The sequence below is a fragment of the Budorcas taxicolor genome, chromosome 17 (genome assembly GCF_023091745.1).
Source record: "Budorcas taxicolor isolate Tak-1 chromosome 17, Takin1.1, whole genome shotgun sequence".
NCBI lineage: Eukaryota > Metazoa > Chordata > Mammalia > Artiodactyla > Bovidae > Budorcas > Budorcas taxicolor.
The window spans coordinates 39,957,199-39,976,646 of NC_068926.1; the positions used below are offsets into that span (position 1 = coordinate 39,957,199).

At 43.1% G+C, this 19,448-nt stretch overlaps 1 protein-coding gene across 1 annotated transcript in view; it reads right to left on the minus strand.

Annotated features, from left to right (window-relative positions):
- Nucleotides 1-5,360: 5,360 nt before the first annotated feature.
- Nucleotides 5,361-19,448, minus strand: part of RAPGEF2 (Rap guanine nucleotide exchange factor 2) — a 262,434-nt gene continuing 248,346 nt past the window's right edge. The window contains exons 25-30 of the mRNA XM_052654319.1: nucleotides 18,378-18,578; nucleotides 14,371-14,523; nucleotides 11,972-12,197; nucleotides 10,881-11,440; nucleotides 8,408-8,683; nucleotides 5,361-7,392 (exon numbers count right to left, since the gene is read on the minus strand). Coding sequence (XP_052510279.1) covers nucleotides 7,364-7,392; nucleotides 8,408-8,683; nucleotides 10,881-11,440; nucleotides 11,972-12,197; nucleotides 14,371-14,523; nucleotides 18,378-18,578 — 1,445 coding nt within the window. The 3' untranslated portion in view covers nucleotides 5,361-7,363. The remainder of the gene's footprint in view (nucleotides 7,393-8,407; nucleotides 8,684-10,880; nucleotides 11,441-11,971; nucleotides 12,198-14,370; nucleotides 14,524-18,377; nucleotides 18,579-19,448) is intronic.

Here is a 19,448-nt window from a genome sequence, read left to right on the forward strand (position 1 = left end):
GGCATTATTTCATTCTTTTTAGCTGAGTAATAAGCCATGGTCCAAAAGGATACACGCACCCCAACATTCACTGCACTGCTGTCTACATTAGCCAACATGCAGAAGCAACCGAAATGTCCACTGACAGATTAATAGATAAAAATCAGTATCATTTTCAGCAATGTTCCCACCTTTGTCAATGTTGCTTCTTTCATCTTAAGCACTCCAAACAGGAATTTTAAGTTTCTTAAAAGTGTTTTCCTGTGTGTGGCAGTGGGAGAGGTGGCTTGATTTTTTTTTCTTTCATTCCTCATATCCTGTTGAACATCAAGTACTACTGATTTTTTTTTCCCTTGAATTGTTTTTGTTCTTCCCTCCTGTCTTGGCCCCAAGCCTCCCAGCCTGGGTGACCCCCACTTCTCCTCTCTCACCCTTGAATCCTGTTCTCCTTCCAAAACAGATCTTCTTTCCAGATGGTTGTCTCATCACAGATCTTTCTTCTGCTCATTTCCTTCCTTCCTTTTTTCTTTTTATGAGCATTGACTGAGCCCCTCAAATAGCAAATACAGTATCTAAAGCATTTTTGTCCTTCATAATTGCACACTCCCTTGCTCGTTCCAAATGATTTCTCAGGGTCTCCTAGTCCTGAAGCCTCAGCTAGTTAGGCGTGTTTCCTCAATGTCCAGGCATTGCCCCAGTCCATCCTGTCCTCCCCAATACTCAGGAGGAGCCAAAGACTCTTCTCTGGATGCCTCAGCCTCTGTCCATCTTTCATTCATCTGAACATCTGTAGCCACACAGAACTTAGCTCCTAAACAGCCTCTTAGTCTTTGCTCCCCTTGTTAATCTTAAATCCTTGCTAACCTTGTCAGGAGTCACTTATTTGCCAAATATACTTCCATAAAGAAATTTTCGCTATTTATTTTACTCTAAATATTCACCAGTACTGGCAAAGTTATAGACGCCCTTCAATAAATGCATGTTGTAGAATGTACATCACTAAGAGTGACCCTAATGTAAACTGTGGATTTGGGTGATGATGACCTGTCAGGGTTGGGTTATCCTTCGAGACAAATGCACCACTCTGGCTCAGGATGTCAAGAGCAGGGGAGGCTATGCACGTGGGGGACGAGGGGTGTGTGGGACCTCTATACATTCCACTCGAGTTTGCTGTGAACCTAAATGTTTTCAAAAATATAAGTTGTTAAGGTAATGAATACATAAATGCACGTTGGCTGATTTTGATGGCCCAGTTTATCTATAAGTTGGGCATCTGGTCCCATCACTTCATGGGAAATAGATGGGGAAATAGTGGAAACAGTGTCAGACTTTATTTTGGGGGGCTCCAAAATCACTGCAGATGGTGATTGCAGCCATGAAATTAAAAGACGCTTACTCCTTGGAAGGAAAGTTATGACCAACCTAGATAGCATATTCAAAAGCAGAGTCATTACTTTCCCAACAAAGGTCTGTCTAGTCAAGGCTATGGTTTTTCCTGTGGTCATGTATGGATGTGAGAGTTGGACTGTGCAGAAAGCTGAGCGCCGAAGAATTGATGCTTTTGAACTGTGGTGTTGGAGGACTCTTGAGAGTCCCTTGGACTGCAAGGAAATCCAACCAGTCCATTCTGAAGGAGATCAGCCCTGGAATTTCTTTGGAAGGACTGATGCTGAAGCTGAAACTCCAATACTTTGGCCACCTCATGCAAAGAGTTGACTCATTGGAAAAGACTCTGATGCTGGGAGGGATTGGGGGCAGGAGGAGAAGGGGACGACAGAGGATGAGATGGCTGGATGGCATCACTGACTCGATGGACATGAGTCTGAGTGAACTCTGGGAGATGGTGATGGACAGGGAGGCCTGGCGTGCTGCGATTCATGGGGCCGCAGAGTCGGACACGACTGAGCGACTGAACTGAAGATGTTCATTACTAAAACTTCTACACTATCCCAGGTGCTGAAGAGATAGGTAACCAAGAGAGAATGCACAAAGAGCAGGAATGACTCTCCATCTGTGTCTCAGGAAGAACAGCTCACAGAGCCCAGCTGCAGGGAATGTTTCGGGGGCCGGACACTCACCAACCAAAGGCAATGACACCCTGGCATTTGGTTGCTCCCCAAGAGACATGTGTCTGCTGTACTTGGCTTTGAACACCCCTGCCATCAATGCATCACTTTCCTGACCTTGTAACCCTCTTCTTATTCACGGTTTTTGCACTCTTATCACTTCTCTCGTCTCACAGCTTCTGCATCTTGGCCAGATTTGCTCTTTTTTGCCTTCACACAGAAATTCCCCAAAGAGAAAGTGATGAGTTCAAGTCAGTTTACTTTCCTTACCAGTCACAGTGTCCTTCTAGGAACTTCTTCTAGATGGTTGGCAAGCCAGGCAATTTTGGGGTCAGGCATCTCACATCTTCGATCCAGATGTGATCAAGGCTGATTGATAAGATACTCACTTATGATCCTGAGGTCATGACATTTTCCCCTCTCAGGTCTGAGAGATGGGAGACATTCAGCCAAAAGAAGACTATAATTGGAGGGCACTTTGGTTCACTTTGGTGATATCTATAAATATCTGGCATCGAGAAAAGTGCCTGAACCATAGGAAATGCACACAAGTAAAATTAGCTCATTAAACTACTTCTGATAGGTTTGTACATATTTCGCATTCATGTTACATGTGACACTGACTTGATCAATTTCTAAATATTAATTTTTTTTATTATTAATTTTGGCCATGATGGGTCTTTGTTGCAGCTTGAGGGCTTCTCTAGTGGCAAGTGCCAACTCCAGAGCTTGTGGGCTTAGTTGCAGCAGGAGAATCTTAGTTCCCCAACCAGGGATCAAACTGGGGCTCCCTACAATTGGGAGCAAGGAGTCTTATCCACTGGACCACCAGGTAAGTACACCTAAATCAATTTTATAATTTTACTTGAAAAAAGGTTTCCAATCTGTATAAATTAAGGAAAACTTCAAATACTGGGATATGCCTTTACTGCATTGGTCCCCATCAGACCATACCACATGTCAACTATGGTCAGAGTTAAAACTAAAAGTTCCTACATTGTATTAAGCTAGCTACAGAAAAAGAAAATGAAACTAGCTTTGACTTTTGCATTGTTGAATACCCCACATGGAAATTACTTCACTAGTTTCTCTCCTCTGTAAAAATTGGTCATTTGATTCTAAATTTACTTCAGATTTTTAAAAAATTTACTTCCGATATTCTATGCTTATGTTTTCCCATAACGAAAATTATTATGATCTTCTTGAGTGCCTGTAAAACAAAGCCTTTTCTAAGATTTTTTAGCCTTTCATGCAATGTTTTGATAGCTTCTATAACCGTTCCTGTTATGTAGCCATGGCATTGTAAAGTCTATGGGCAGAAAACATCATTTCAAAAACAGGCAGGAATTTTACTGTGCTTGCTTTGTCCTTGGCTAAAATGTGAATGTTGAAAAAAGTGCAATTCACAAATTGTTATTTTGTTCCAATCGGCGTTTTTTCTGTCAGCGGGGCAAACCCTTATTCGCTGTAAGATCTTTCTGAAGGGCCCTGCCCCCTTGGCTGCCGTATGCCCTACTCATTTCCATTCCATTACTGCCCACTTCAACCTCCGCTGCCTGACATTCTTTGTGAATATCTGCAAGATCATTTGCCTCCCCAATCAACAACTTGACCCTTCCAAGTGCACTTGCTTTATTCTCTGAGTAAGCTATTTTTCAAAGAGAACAGCATCAGGGAATCAAGGACAGAGCTCCTCTTTTTCTTTGCAAGAATAGAAGTGTGGTAATTCCTTGAAAATCCATAAGCACACAGACCTACCAGATGTGCTGATACATGCTTGTTTAGCAGCTTGCATCTTTCAAGACCAGTTTGAGAGATTATCAGTGATTTGGAGATCAAATATATTATAGATGAGCATAAACTCTACACCTCCCAGGAGGAGGAAAGGGTTAAAGCTGAGGGAACTATTTGGAGGGATTTGACTTGCAGGTAGGAAAACAGAACAGGTATGTTTAGTCTTTTTGATTAGGGAGGAGAGCTTTCGGCAATATCCCTAACACATGGCAAAGTTCTGTTATTAATATGACACCAAGGAAGCTAGGTCACAGCCACTGATCACATACTTCTTACAACCCTGGAGTGGAGTGAGTGGAGTCTTTGCTAGTTAAAGGTAACCTAAAACACAAACACGTAAGAACAGGCATCATGGCTGTCATTTTATTTTCAGCAGAATATAAAAAGTAATTAAGAGGTTATTCTTCAAAACATCAGTTCCTTAATATTTTTCTGAACACATTAGAGAAAAGCAAGCTTTTTGAATGACAGAAATTGACAGCATGGGTTGCTGTTGTGATAGGGTGTCCCTGAGCAAAGGGTTTTTACAGTGAACAGCTGATGGTGGCAAGCACACGAGAACACAGGTGTCCACACAGGGCACCTGCATTCTAAACAGGTACAGCTGAAGCTACAGATATGGTCTTAATTCTCCAAATTGTTGTGGTGGCCATATTTTCAAACGTTACTCACCAAGACTGCACAAATGCCTCAGTCAGACTTTTAAGTTTTGGCCATCTTCCCTTTAGCATCAGGACTGAAGTCCTGCCATCTTTCTAGATGCCCTCACATTTCCTCACATTTTGCTCAACTGACTCTCACCTTTTTAAATATAAATGCCCTTCTCATAGACTTTAAGTATTATTCAGACCTACCTTACGTGAGGACTCACAGAAAGAACAAAGATATTAGATATACTCTTTGTTGTTATTGTTTAGTTTCCAAGTCTTGTCTGACTCTCTAGTGATCCCACTGACTATAGCTCTCCAGGCTCCTCTGCCCATGGGATTTCCCAAGCAAGAATACTAGAGTGCGTTGCCATTTCCTTCTCCAGGGGATCTCCCCAACCCAGGAATCAAACCACGTCTCCTGCATTGGCAGGCAGATTCTTTACCAATGAGCCACTAAGGAAGCCCTATGTACTTGTTAGAACTTCCAAATTACTCGCTAGGTTGTACTAACTTACTGGCCATAATCTTGAATGCCAGTTTAAATTCTCTGAGGTCCTATTTCTTAGTACATATATTGGGAATCAAAATATTGCGTCCTGCAAAGATTTTTACTGGAAAAGAATTGGGAAGAGATAAATGCTATGTAGATATACAATGATACCATTTTTCACTGAATTTCATTAAACACTATGAATTCTGGACACATGAATGATCTTATTTTCTACTAACATGAATGATATTAATTTCTTCTCTCTTAGGCAATGTCATCTGTACCTCCTCAGTGCCCTGAGGACTTGCTCCTGCAGAGACCCAAGGGCTTTCTCACGCTTCAGTTAGAAAAAGCATGCACAAGTCATTAAGAATATAGACATGGTGTTATGTTATATTTATTTATTTTCCAGCTTGTACAAACTGGATGTAGAAGCATAAACATAGTACATTTCTACCATTTTCAACAAAAATATAACCAGTATGTACAATTATTGTATTAAAAATACAAAAGGGATACAGACTCCACCAATGTCTTTCTAAAAGACATACAGGTACAAGTAGTATCAAAAGTATGAGGAAATCACCAGTTAATTGTACATTCTGCACTTGACATCACAGAGCGAACTGAGGTTACAGTCCTATGTTCTACGGTGACTTAATGCTTAGATAACATTTGTGCAACTTGTGTAGAGCGAGAGTTCTGTCTTTCTATATGCACATGAGGTCCATAGCCTAGAGAAGAAAACTGGCAAATAATGCATCTTACATGTAAAATTACAAATGCATCATTGACAATGTAATATATAAGCAAGTAGACAAATGCCATGATACAGGAGAGAATCATTAAATAAAGCACTGACATTGCTTTGATACAGTGAAAAAACACTGCAATTCGACTTTTAAAATTGGAAGCTATTTACGTTTATCTACTGATCAATATGATCAGCTGAATTTAATGGAAAAAAAATCCAAGACCAGCAGTTCCTCACATCTGAGTACTACTCGGATTGGCAGCCTTCACTTTTCCGGAGTCTGTGCAAAAACAACACAAAAATAGAGTGGAGGGTTCAGTCCTTCTGGGGTTAATAGCAGCTGTGAGCAGGTGGTTGCTACACTCAGGCCTTCTCCATCTCAGCGTCCATAAAGCCACTTACGGGCCAGTCTTTGGCCGCCAACCTGCCTAGCAAAGGCTGGCGGATCGCACCGGGTTTTGGACCTTTTTGATCTTTTTCATGTTAAAGGCTCGTGTGTTCCCTCGTGCCGATTGATCGATACAGGGAGGCTGTCTTGAAAGAGCAGTATGAATGGCTGGCGTTGGCGCCAACACCCCAAGCTGCTTTCACTGCAATGCTATCCAGTTATAAACGTTTCTCTTTAAAAACAAACAAGAGAAGCCCTAAAGCTAAATGAACAGAAATCAAAGAAACATAATTTAAAAAACAGGGGGTCTGCCGTCTGTCTCGATGGAGCAGGGCACGCCCAAGGGTGACGCTGCCCTGTGCTCCATAAGGCTCAGACACAGGACGCTAGAGTCCCAGTCCCTCCCCGGCCATGTGCAAACAGTTTGTACAGTAGAGCCCCAGCCCCTGAGGAAGGAGGGGCGGGAGCCCTGGGATCTAAGTAATTGGCTAACATCTCATGCTTCCAGGATAGGGCACTTCTGGGGGCGGCCAGGACGCAGGAAGAGGGGCTGTGCCCCGCCTCCTCTCTTCCTGGTGTGGCCACACCCTGTCCGGCATATTTGGTTTTTGAGAAACCCAGGCTGGCAACCCTACTTAAAGGTTCAAAATAATACTGTAATCATTAAATGAATATAACATTTACTCTCTGAACACAATCTTTAAACTCATTAAAAAGGAAAAAAAAAAAAGACATTGTAAACAAGCGGACGAGCACTGTACTCAAAGGATTTCGTTTTTGTTTTCCTTGGTGGGTTAAAGGCCCCAAGTAGTTCCGTGGCTGACTTTTCTCACGATTCCAATGAAACCAAGTGCTAGGACTGGATTGAAATCTAAAAGGGAGATTTTTAAAAAATCCTTCCCGGCGAGGATAAGTGCAGCCAGGGTGAATCATCGGTGGCGATGACCTTGGAATCTGGAATGATGCTGTGTTACGTGGCAGGCAGCGACGGGGAGCTCGGAGACGGCTGCGCTGTGCATTCAAGCAACGAAGTCGGAAAAGTGCCAGGGCGGTTTCTTCACAGTATTTCACATGCAAAGGGGACAGGAAGAGGGGTCAGGAGCCCCATGCTGCTTTTAAGGCAGGAAAGGAGGCAAACTGGTCCACCATCCTCAGAGTGTGAGTTCCAAGGCTCCGACGCTAGGGGGCGTCTTCTTGTGCTCTCCTTTGGGCGGTTGACTAGGGTCCAGAGAAGCCCGCACCTCAAACAGCAGACACTTGTTCATCTTCTGCTAAAACAACCATGAAAGAAAGAAATCAATGAGTAAGCAAGTAATTTTCTTGTGCTTAGAGAGAATACATTAACCGATATAAAATAAAAACACCATAGCTATTTTCTAAGTCTAGGTCACTATACTGTAGCTATTTTGTAAGTCTAGTCACTTACAATACTCATCTTTTTTTCTCCCTAATGATTCACAATGAAAAGTTTAAAATAAAGTATATTGTATATTTACTGATTGGAAATTCACTGACGGTAAATTCACTTAAGTGAAGTAGCTCAGTTGTGTCTGACTCTTTGCCACCCGGTGGACTGCAGCCCACCAGGCTCCCCCGTCCCTGGGATTCTCCAGGCAAGAGTACTGGAGTAGGTTGCCATTTCCTTCTCCAGGGGATCTTCCCGACCCAGGGATCGAACCCAGGTCTCCCGCATTGCAGGCAGACACTATAAAGCAGCATGTGACCTTTCATAGTATACACACACATAAAGTCTAGAAGGATGTATAACAAAATGCTAATGGTGGTTGTCTGTAAATGGCAAGATTATAAGTAATTTTCATTGTTTTGCTTTCTTCTGTAACAATTTTTTGCAGAATAACGTAAAAGCAGAAGAGGGAAGGGGTGGCACAGTCTGCCCCTCTGCATTCTCACCCCAAAACGGCCAGCTGGGTTCATACAGAGAAGGCAAAAGAAGCTCTAGAGAAGTGGGTTTTTCTTCACTAGACTTTCATTTGGAACTTGTTTACAAGTTCAAACACTTTCCCAGAAAACTGAGGATTAGGGAAGGAAAAGGAGCCATGCACACGTTATTACAGGGGACCCCGCTGCAATCTTTAGTTATTTCTCAAGTCGCTTAGGAAGAAGCAAAACGCAGCCAGCTGCACACACTAAGTTAGGGGTATGGGGTGTGGAGCCCTAAGTGGGCAGCGTCTGGAGGGAGAGCAGACCAGCCAGGATCGGGGATGCTGGAGATGGGGCGCAGAGGCAGGGCTGGAGGGTTGGGGGTTGGGGGGGAGGCGCATGTACCGTCCTCCTCGGCGGTGAGGCCCGGGGGTGCACAGGGGCCGGCGCGTGGGTCACCATCACCAGGCCGGTGCCACTGCGGCCTGGGGGCAGGCCTGGCGCTGCCTGGGGCGGGTTCGGCCGGCCGGGCCAGCATCCTGGACCGCTGCAGTGCCACAGTGTAGTCCGGCGGTTTCCGGGCTGGGTGCGGGTGGGCCTCGGGGAAGTCGGTGATGGGGATGCCCACGTAGCCTGGTGGAGTGGGCGGCGGCTCCCGGTAGCGGCCCTCCTTTCTGGCTGCTGGGAGAGAAAAGGCGCTGCAGTCAGCATCTAGGGAAGCGCATCCTGGGCCACGCGCACTCATCCGAAAGGATGAGGACCACGATCAACAGTGCGCATGTGGTGCAGCAGCACGTCGGCCTGCGGAGCGGGATGCGGGGGCGGTGCAGTGGGAGGCGGGACGTGTACCAAACTGGCTATCCACCAGTCATCTCTGGTGGCACAAGTGACTAAGCAATCTAAGTACCTGTAACTCTAACCGGGTGACTGCATAGCGTCTCTGCTGGTCACAAAGTAACCAACGCCAGTTGGTTTCCTTTTACTGGAAACACCAGGCAAAGGAACCAGCAAGGCACCCAGGCCCAGGCCAGCAACCCGGGAGAGGGGCCGGCCAGGCGGGCTGTCACCCTGTGCTGGGCACCACCCTCACCAGGCAGAGGATCCATTCCATGTTACTTTCAAGCCTTGGGTCTCACTTCAGAAAACAGGGAGTCAAAGTTGGAAAAGTGTACCCAAAATGATGCAAATTTCAAAACTTAAAACTGTATGTATGTAAGGTATGTATTTTTTCTTAAAATCCTTCTATAGTAACTTCATGACGTAAAACATGAATCTGTAAAGGCAGGTGAAGGCCAAGTTTTCTTATCTTGAACTTTCTACACTCAACTGTTAGGAACTTAGATCATTCTTTCTTTTGCAGTAAAAATTTTGTGTATGTTTGTTAAAACAAAGTCCTTTTTTATTTGTAATTGTCATGATATGGAAGCATTCCAAGTGTCTATCAACAGATGAATGGATAAAGATGTTATACACACACACACACACACACAGACACACACTGGGATATTAGTCAATAAAAAGAATGAAATAATGTCATTTGCAGCTACATGGATAGACCCAGAGGTTATTATACTAAGTGAAGTAAGCCAGATAAAGACAAATATGATATCGTTTATATGTGGAATCTAAAAAATAATACAAGTGAATCTATATACAAAATAGAAATAGACTCACAGACATAGAAAACAAATTCATGGTTATCCAAGGGGGAAATGGAGAGGAGGAATAAATTAGGAGTTTGGGATTAACATATACATGTGTATAGCTCAGGGAACTATATTCAATGTCTTTTAATAGCCTATAACGGAAAATAATATATATATGAATCACTTTGCTGTATACTTGAAACTAACACAGTATTATAAATCAACTATACTTCAGTTTTTAAAAAGTGCTTTAAAAATTGCAACCTAAGACTAGGTATTGTTTTTTCCTTATACATCTTGAAAAGACAAATTATATTCCAGATTTCTCACTCTGTATCCTATAATGCATCCCTACACTTTAATCATACAGATGTTGAGCGTGCCATAAAGAATATATTCTGATAGGGTTAAGGGAAAATTAGAGACCTTACAACAAAAACAGCAGCAGCAAACTGATAGTGACTTTCATGTACTTAGGAATTATTATCTAGGCACTAGTGTTCAAAGTGATTTGCAGATATTTCCTTTAAAACTCACACCAACTGCATGGATAGAAATTATTAAACTCATTTTACAAATGAGGAAACAGGCACCATTCAGTGACTCACCCAGTGTCACAAAACTAGGACAGTGGCAAAGCACCGATTCAGCACGACCCAGCCAGCCTGACTCCCAGGCTCTTTCTTACTGATGACATTACCTCTTAGCACCCTCCCCACCATGTTCTATCCTATGCAGAGGGAATTTGTGTAGCACAGAAAACAGCTTACCTACATGAAAAACATCAACAGGAGATTTTTAAATATGCAATGTGTAAAGTTCTAAATACAATTCAAGGGAACAAAACAGAATCATAAAACATTTAAAACCGGTTCCAATTAAACAAAAGAAACTTCCTCCTCTAGAGAGAATGGCCACCCTTTCTGGTAACTTTTAGCCTAGATCAATACTAGAGCAGAGAATACCCATAATGACAACCTACTGATCCTGACAGCTACAACACATGGAAGGTGTCCTGTGCTGCAGAGTATTTATAAGCACTAGAGCGCAGAACCTGGGCTCTTGTAACCATCATTCACTTCAAAATGCTGAGTGCACTGCTAACTCGGAAGCCCTAAGGGGCAATGGGTGGGACAGAACGAGGAGAAGACCCACAAACATGTACTTTTACTTGTGAAATAAGTCGGGGTGCAGCCATGACCCACACACGACAGAGCCGGCGGTCAGCTTACCAATGAGCCCCTTGGCGGCACTGGGTGTCACGGCTATGTGGGCAGCCATGGCGGCAGGTTTGGCTTCCTCTGCAGTCACGGCCGTCATGCTGCTACTGTCAGCATCAAGGGAAACGTCCTTACCCCCCCTTCTCTTGATCGTGCCCGTGTCCCCTTCCGAGTCCTCTCCCCAGTACCCCGTGGACGAGGCCCAGCTGGCCCGGGACTGGGCCTGATCGAGACTCTCTCGGCTCTGACTCTGCCTGCTGTACTTTGCACTGTGGTCAGGAAACATGATTTGGTCCATATGGCTGCTCGAGGCCCACAGCCCTGCAGCGTCCCCTGGGTAATCAAAGTGAGTATGCCCAAAGGGGAGCGTCTCCCAGCTCCTCTGGTGCTGGATGGTCTGGATGTTATCATGGGAGCCGCTCGAGCACGACGTCCAGCTCCCCCGGCCACTGTCAGCAGCGTCCAGGGAGGCTCGGTCCCCCTGGTCCTGGGAAAGCTCCTCTGTGCTGGGGGAAGAAATCACGGTGGCTGCAGCATATAGGCCCCTGCTCTCAGACAGTGGTGCACAGGACCTAGGCGGCCAACAGGAAAGAAAAAGGAAGAAAGAAGACGAGAAGGGGAGGGGAAGAAAAGAGCAAGATTAACCAATCAATCTACAATAAAAGCCCTTTTTCCCTCAAAAGGTGGCTTCCTTTTCCCCCAGGAAGAGGATGAAGGCTCCAACGACAGCAGCCACTCTGTCCTGTTCAGTTTCCTCCCCTGGCCCTTGCAATGTCAGTACAACATCGACACAGGGGAAAAAAGCAACCAGTTGCTTACAATAAAGGAAGCTTCCCCTTACAGGGCTCACCACAGTCTGATTATTTTGGGAGGGCAACTCATACAAAAGGACTAAGACACATGCCAGAGTTGCTCCCTGCCCTCAGCACAGAGAAACGGGTCCCGGGGAAGACCAGCCCTAACTCGAAAGCATTCTGCCTGGCAGAGACAGCACAGTGCTTTCAGGAAATGCTGAGCATCAGAACTGGGATGAGAGAGCACCCACCGCCTGGGCATCACGCACAGTAAACAGCAATGCACACGTGGAGGAGAGGAGCCCCTACCCCAGGCTGTACTGGTCAGGCTCCACCGCCGGCCGCCTCTCTAGCCGGCCTGAGGCCAGGCTGGTCTCCACGATGCTGACCGACGGCCTCTGGCGCCGCTCCTCAGGCAGCGAGACGGGCAATGAATCAAAGGAGGAGTTGCTGACGATGCTGGATCTCGAGGAGATTTCGCTGTGGCCAGAGTCTGAGAAGTTATCCACGGTGCCACTCGGAGCCAAAGTGTAGCCTGCGTAGGGACACAGCAGTCCTTAAACGCTGTGGGTTCATAGCATCCACAATGCAGGCTACAGAAGCCGCCACAGAAGTGGGGACTAAACACTCTACTTGTGGACTGAGATATCACAGATTTTTACTCAAATGAACTTCACTGTGTTTCATGAAAGTTTAGGGAGGAAAAAAGAAAACGCCATTATATGAGCCAGGAACTAACGCAGAGATTATGGCATGACCCGGCTCATCTTAGCTCTCTTAAATGTACATCATACTGCACCCGTCTATACAAATGAAACTATGAAGAGTGACCAGGATCATATTTGAAAGTATGGTTTTTTTTCTCAATCTGAAAAGTGAGCAATTTTGCCTTCAATGGCGTTATTATATTTTAGAACTTTATGGCAGAGAAAAACTCCATTAGGAAGATCCACATTGTAAGTGGACATATAGGAATAATAAATAAGACCTGAAGAAGGTATCTTTGGGTTTTTGCCATTTGATTTTTCAACATTAATAATACATTGGATAAATCACATAAAAGCCAATTGTTTTGAAGGATACAATGTACAAAACCTCCACTTTCTCCCTGGACCATCACTATGTCCAAACAAATGTCCATTTTCTGGTATGAAGGACCTTTAACTATCCTTTGTTGCTAAAAATAATTCTGAAAGTCACAAAGGAAGAGAGGCTCGTCTTGACATTTTTAACAACAACAAAAAATCCAAATCTTCCTTCTCAGTACGTTTCTTTTTTCAACATTACTAAGAATCTAATGCTACTTAAAATACTGATTTTACATGATTATACGTGTACAGTGCAAAATTTTCAATGCCACCTACCAAATTAAAAAAAAAATGAAATCTAGAACACCTAAATGTTGCTCACTACTCTCTAAAAGAGTATTTTCTCCTCGTTTCAGTAAATTATGAATTCCTGATTTATTTTTTAAAGGTTGCACAGGTCTTGATATGATTTAATGTGTCCATCTATGACATGTCTTTTATAAACCACACTACGAGTTCTGACCAGACAAGATTTCCTGAACAAAAAACACCTGAGAAAACCATCACTCAGGTGGTGCCTTGGACACGTGGAGGGAGGGACTGTTCATTTTCCTCAGCTAATGAGCTGACTCCAGTCCTTCCCCCTGGCTCTGGGCTCTGTAAACCCCACCCATCCCAAAGGTCCATGGTGCATTGTTATTCTTGTTCCTGTTCTCCCTTCCAAGGAAAGAGGAGGAGCTGGTTAAATCCAACTGCCCGGAGCCAAAAGATCTCAGCTGACTGCTGAGAAAGGAGAAGAGTTCAGACACACCCGCTGAACACAGACTACAGACTGATACCACAAAAAATGCACAGGTGTCCAAAAAAGCTAGAAAGTCAAGCAGGAATGGAATTTGTTGTACCAGTGAAATCTCACAATGGATTAATCTCTTTGGCCTTGTCTAGTGAGAATGGTCTGGACGTTTATTATGGACTTACGCCCATTCAGTGAAAGGGTAGGGGGTGGAAATAATTCTGAGGTTAGGCAGCAGAGAATTACCTAGTATTTTAAGATAAGAAAGCATTAATATTGGAAGGCGAGCCTGAGTGCCTAAAATGTAATCTCCTTAAAAATAAGACAAGATAGTAACAGAAAAGATAATCAAGACCCATGTTAATACAATGAAAAACAAATCAGGAAGATAATGGTTTTTATGTTTATATAGCCCCTTACTCCATAATTAATGCCATATAATCATACTTAGTTAGAACTGTTAGTATAAAAAGAATTATTCCCACACTTTTAATCAGGAAAAAATGAATTATAAAAATTATAACATTACTAAAAATGAATTTTATAGTTATATAAGCTTAACACTATTTATAGTTATAAATATTAGAGAATACCCAAATTCTTCAAAATTTACAAACTGAGGAGAAAAAAATCCATTGGGTGTTACACATCAGGTCGCTTTTGTTTTTCCGGTTGCACCTTGTGGGCTTGAGGAACCTTAGTTCCCAGAACAGGGATGACACTTGCCTCAGCAGCAAAAGTTCAGCATCCTGACCACTGGATGGTCAGAGAATTCCCAAGGTCATTTAAAGTGACTATATTGTCAGCAATGATGGAATCTCTAACTGGAATTTATCATGGCTGAAAGAACAGGTCACCAGGAAGGAGAACATAAGTCACCCAGTCACCTTTCCGTGGGGAGCTCTGTGGGGAGGTGGGCGGAGAGGAGAGTTGGGAAGATGTGTTGGATATTGTGTCTTCTGCTGGCCTCCTATGGCGCTCCAGACCTCCTTCTTCAGACAAAGAAAGAATTTTCTTTAAAGCTTGTGGAGAGTTGATGCCTGTAAGAGAAAGAATTTCAATGTGCAGAATAACCGGAAGAACCCAAACACCTTTCAGTGCTAAGACTTAATATTCTATTCTGTTGCAGGCTGTCTGCAGTCTCAGAGGTCTGTGTGCTTTCCCCAGGTAAACAGAGGTAACCTCACAGGAGGCACCAGGGACTGCAGTGCAGCTTCTGATGCCTGCGGGGATGAGAGAGGCTGCTTCCGGTATTCCATGCTAGGTTCTGAATCTTGGCCACCACATTCATTATTCAACAATATGTTGGGCAGCAATGACGAAAAAAAAGAGACAATCCGGAAATACTTTAAGTTAGGATGAAAGCGGTGCAGCTCAGAATTATCAGAACTCAAGTTTGGGTTGGAAAGAGGTATTTTGGTGTTGGAAAAGCTAGTGTGTGGGAAGTGGAAGTGATGGCAGGAAAGGATTGAGCCAAAGAGGCAAAAGGAAGTAGCAGGAAAGAGACTGAAGGAGCATTAAGGAATTCCACACTAATATCTGATCAATAAGCAGATGGAGCAGCAGCAGGAGGGGACCTTGAGAGTGCCGGGAACCAGAAGTTGAGGGAGAAGGTGTCTGGGGGGAGCCATTGAGCACCGAGTGCAGGATCAAACAGGAGGAAGTCAGGCAGAAGAAAAAGGATCCCATGTGCTACTATCAGGTGGCTTTCCCCTAAAAACTACTTTAGATGTGAGGAAGTCACGTGAAGAGATTTTTACTAATGCTGCTAAGTCTGTAGCGTTATTATGAGGCACTCTCAATTACCATATTTTGAACAACAAAGAGACCCAAGGGGAGGCATTAGAGGCTGAAACTACTTCAATTAATACTAGTTTTGTGGGGTTTTTTGGCTGTGCTGGGTCTTCATTGCTGTGCACGGGCTTTCTCGAGCTGAGGCGAGCAGGGACTACTCTCTAGTCGCTGTGTGCAGGCTTCTCACTGTGGTAGCTTCTCTTACTGTAGAGCATGAGCTCTAGGACCAGTGGGCTTTAGGTATTGCAGCATGTGGGCTCAGTAGTTGCAGCTCCCAGGTTCTAGAGCATAGGCTCAACAGTTGTGGCATCCAGGCTTAACTGCTCCAAGGCATATGGAATCTTCCCAGGTAAGGAATCAAACTTGTGTCCCCTGCATTGGCAGGAGGATTCTTAACCACTGGACCGCCAGGGAAGTCCTTAAGTATTTATTTTTGTCAGCTTGGATCTCAGTTGTGGCACACAGGCTTAGCTGCCCTGCAGTATACGGGATCTTAGTTCCTTGACCAGGAATCAAATCCTTAGCCCCTGCACTGGAAGGCAGATTCTTTACCACTGGACCACCAGGGAAGTCCTTATGTTAGTTTTGATGTTCTCAGACTTACCAAAATCCACTAAAAGAGGAATGAAATTTAACCACGATTTAATCCTTCATTTCACCTCATGTAAGTGTCTGATACTACTTTTTAATACAATCTTTTAAAAATCATTTTTCAAGCAATCTTTTAATTATGCATACAAATAATAATATACACAGGATACATGAAAAACACTAGTTACACTAAAGCTACATGAATGAATAGCTTTAATTTGGAAAAAAAAAATTCCCAGACAGCATCACACACAGAACGAAAACGTACTGCCTTTGAACAATGTAGATGGATGTGAAGATGCTATGCCTTAGAAAACTATGTTCCACTTTGAAAGTACTTTGATGACAAAGACATTAAAATAAAAAATGCAGGAAGGGGGACTTCCCTGGCAGTCCAGTGGTTAAGACACAGCCTCCCAATGCAGGGGTTGCAAGTCTGGTCTCTGGTCATGGAGCTAAGATCCTAACTGCCTCATGGCCAGAACACCAAAACATAAAACAAAAGCAATATTGCAACAGATTCACCAAAGACTTTAAAAAATGGTCCACATCACAAAAAATATTTCAAAAAAATTGTACGAAGTATTCAGAATAAAACTTGGTTCATGAATGAGGGTGGCGGGTGAACTCAGCAACTCTAAGTTAATATTTTATATATGTGACTTTAAATGTTTGTTAAACTCTTTTAAGAAGACACATGATTATTTCATCCATATTCCTGAAGTTCATAAATTCAAATAGGCCTAAAAATATTGAAGAGAGAGTCTCCTTGAGAAAGGGGGGGATGACTCTCTATTAGGTGTGCCTCCATGTGGAGTAACAGGCTGTGTCCATAAAAGAAGCAGAAAAGAGGCAATAGAGGTTGACTTGCAGGGGACTTAGAAGCACAAGGATATTCATAACAGGGAAGTGGAGGGACTTCCCTGGAGGTCCAGGGGTTAAGATGCTGCACTTCCACTGCAGGGGGCTTGGGTTCCATCCCTGGTGGGGGAACTAGATCCCATATGCCACATGGTGCAGCCAAAAATTAAATAAAATTATATTTAAAAAAATAACACAGTGGACAAAGGAACATTAATTCAGTTTGTTTGTGACAGAGGCAGCAAAACAAGTATTTCGAAGAGGAAAATGTCCCATAAAGGGGAGACATTTCACTTTTCCCCAGGTCAACAAATGGGACACCTGCTGATCAGGAGGGAGGAGCCAGTGACAGAGCACTCGTGAGCGGGCGCACAGAGCATCAGGGTTCCTGCCTGATGCACGGACAGCCTGCAGCCGGCCGGGAGCTATCCCAGTTACCAGCACCCCGTTCTATCAAGAGTCAACTCTTTGCTGCCAGTTGTTTTTTAAAATTTCTTTCCTTTTATTAATATTGTTTCCTGTAACACAGACACACACACACACACACACAGATAGAAAAAAGAACTAGGACATTTTATGAAAAATAATTTTTCTCTATTTACATAAAAGGACTAAACTAGTCCATACTTTACTTTTAATAGGAAAGATGAAGCTCCTTTAACTGGAGCTGACTATTTTCCTCCCAAGTTACAGAGTCGATGATTCAACAAATCAGAGTTACGCCTCCAGACAAATCATTTCACTTAGAAATATTCTGCCTAAATTCCAGCAACTCATTGATCAAAAGGTTAAACTAGATTAAATAAGGTATATGGGCAAAGCAGCTTCTGTACTTGCTAAAAGTTAAATGAGTAAAAGCCCCATGGCCTGCCTCTGCCCCCATCACTATGACAAAGGAGCATGACTGAATGAGATGCTCTATAAAAACAGTTCCTCCCACTAGCAAAAGTAAAGTTTAACTTCATGAACATTAATGTCTTATTAAGAGGGGACAATCAGGGAAAACTCAGGTATATCAGATGAAGTTATCCAAAATAAGCAATGTTCCCTAATCTGAGAAGCAGGTGGTGAATGAACAGTGCCATAAGGGCGTGTGGGTTGTTTGCGTTTTTGTGGTCGAGTTGTATGAGTCGTTTGAATAGTTTGGAAACTAATCTCTTGTCAGTCACATTGTTTGCAATTCTCCCATTCTGTCAGCTGTCTTTTCATTTTGTTTATGGTTTCCTTTGCCATGTGAAAGCTTGTAAGTTTGATTAGGTCCCATTTGTTTATTTTTGGTTTTGTTTCTATTGCCTTGGGACACTGACCTCAGAAAATATTGCTACGATTTATGTCAGAGAGTATTTTTGCTTATGTTCTCTTCTAGGAGTTTTACGATGATAGGTCTTCTGTTGAAGTTTTCAAGCCATTTTGAGTTTATTTTTATTTGTATGATGAGAGGGCATGTTCTAACCTCACTGATTTACATGGGGCTGTCCAGCTTTCCTAGCACCACTTGAACAGACTGTCTTTTTCTTAATGCATATTCTTGACTCTGTTGAAGATTAATTGACTGCAATAATTAACCCAACTTTGTAATTCAACTATACTTCAATAAAAAAATAAATGGGGGGAAAAAAAAAAAGAGGGTGTGAATGGAGTCACCTACCGAAAGGTGGGAGATCCTTTACGGGAACTTTCTTCCGTGAAGGGTAAAGGGACACGGCGGGAACCTGCAGTCCCTGGTTGAGTTTGTGTGGCAGCTGCGGCGGCTGGGGCTGCGGCTGTGCTTTCGGCTGCAACCCCGCTCTCGGGGCCACTGGGGAGGTCTCCGATTTGACAGGCTTTTTGTCACTGGGATTCTTAGGCACTGGTAATTGTTTGGTTTGAAAATAGAACAAGAAGTTGAAGAGGTTAGTGGCCACATATAAGATAATTATAGAACTGCATGAGCGTTTTCTGCAGTTAGAATACAGAAATGTGTATCTTTTCTCCTGTTCCTCATAAAAAGGATAGAAACAAGGGCAGGAGGAGAACTTTTGTTACAGAAAAAAGGCACAACAGGACAAGATTTACTTTATGAAGCTAGCCGTCTCAAAGGATGATTACACTATTAAGTACCACATTAAAAAAAAAGTGTGGATAGTTTAATATAAGTATGTCTATAAAAAACCCAAATATATTATAAAATTGTAAGAGGAAAATTGTTAGAAATTATTTTCCTAAAATGGTACCCCAAATTCCATGATATGTTTTAAGTCAATGGATAATATTAGCTACAATCTTTTTTACTACCAAATTCTCTCTCCTCTGGGTTAGAATTATCTATGTTGCTAACAGCACTTAGTACTGCTTGAGTATTATACTGAGTATATAATTCCATGACAGATAGAAGGCAAGCCAATTTAACAGGGCAATCAAATGGTGTATTTAAAGTGTATTAATATTCAAGACAACTCAATGACATATTTGACTTCCTCCATTTTACACATTAAAGGAGCTTAAATAACCTGCCTAAGGTGGCACTGTTAGGACAAGGAACAAACACGATTTTAATTCAGACCAATCTGACTGCAGAGGACAAGCTCTTCACCATGATGCATGGTGCTTTTATAGTACTTGGTAAATCTAACATAATAACCTGAATCCTCTCAATTATCCAACATTTAAACTCTGTAGACGGTATCTTCAAACTTGCCCATTGTTATTTAGTTGCTAAGTTGTGTCTGACTCTTTGTGA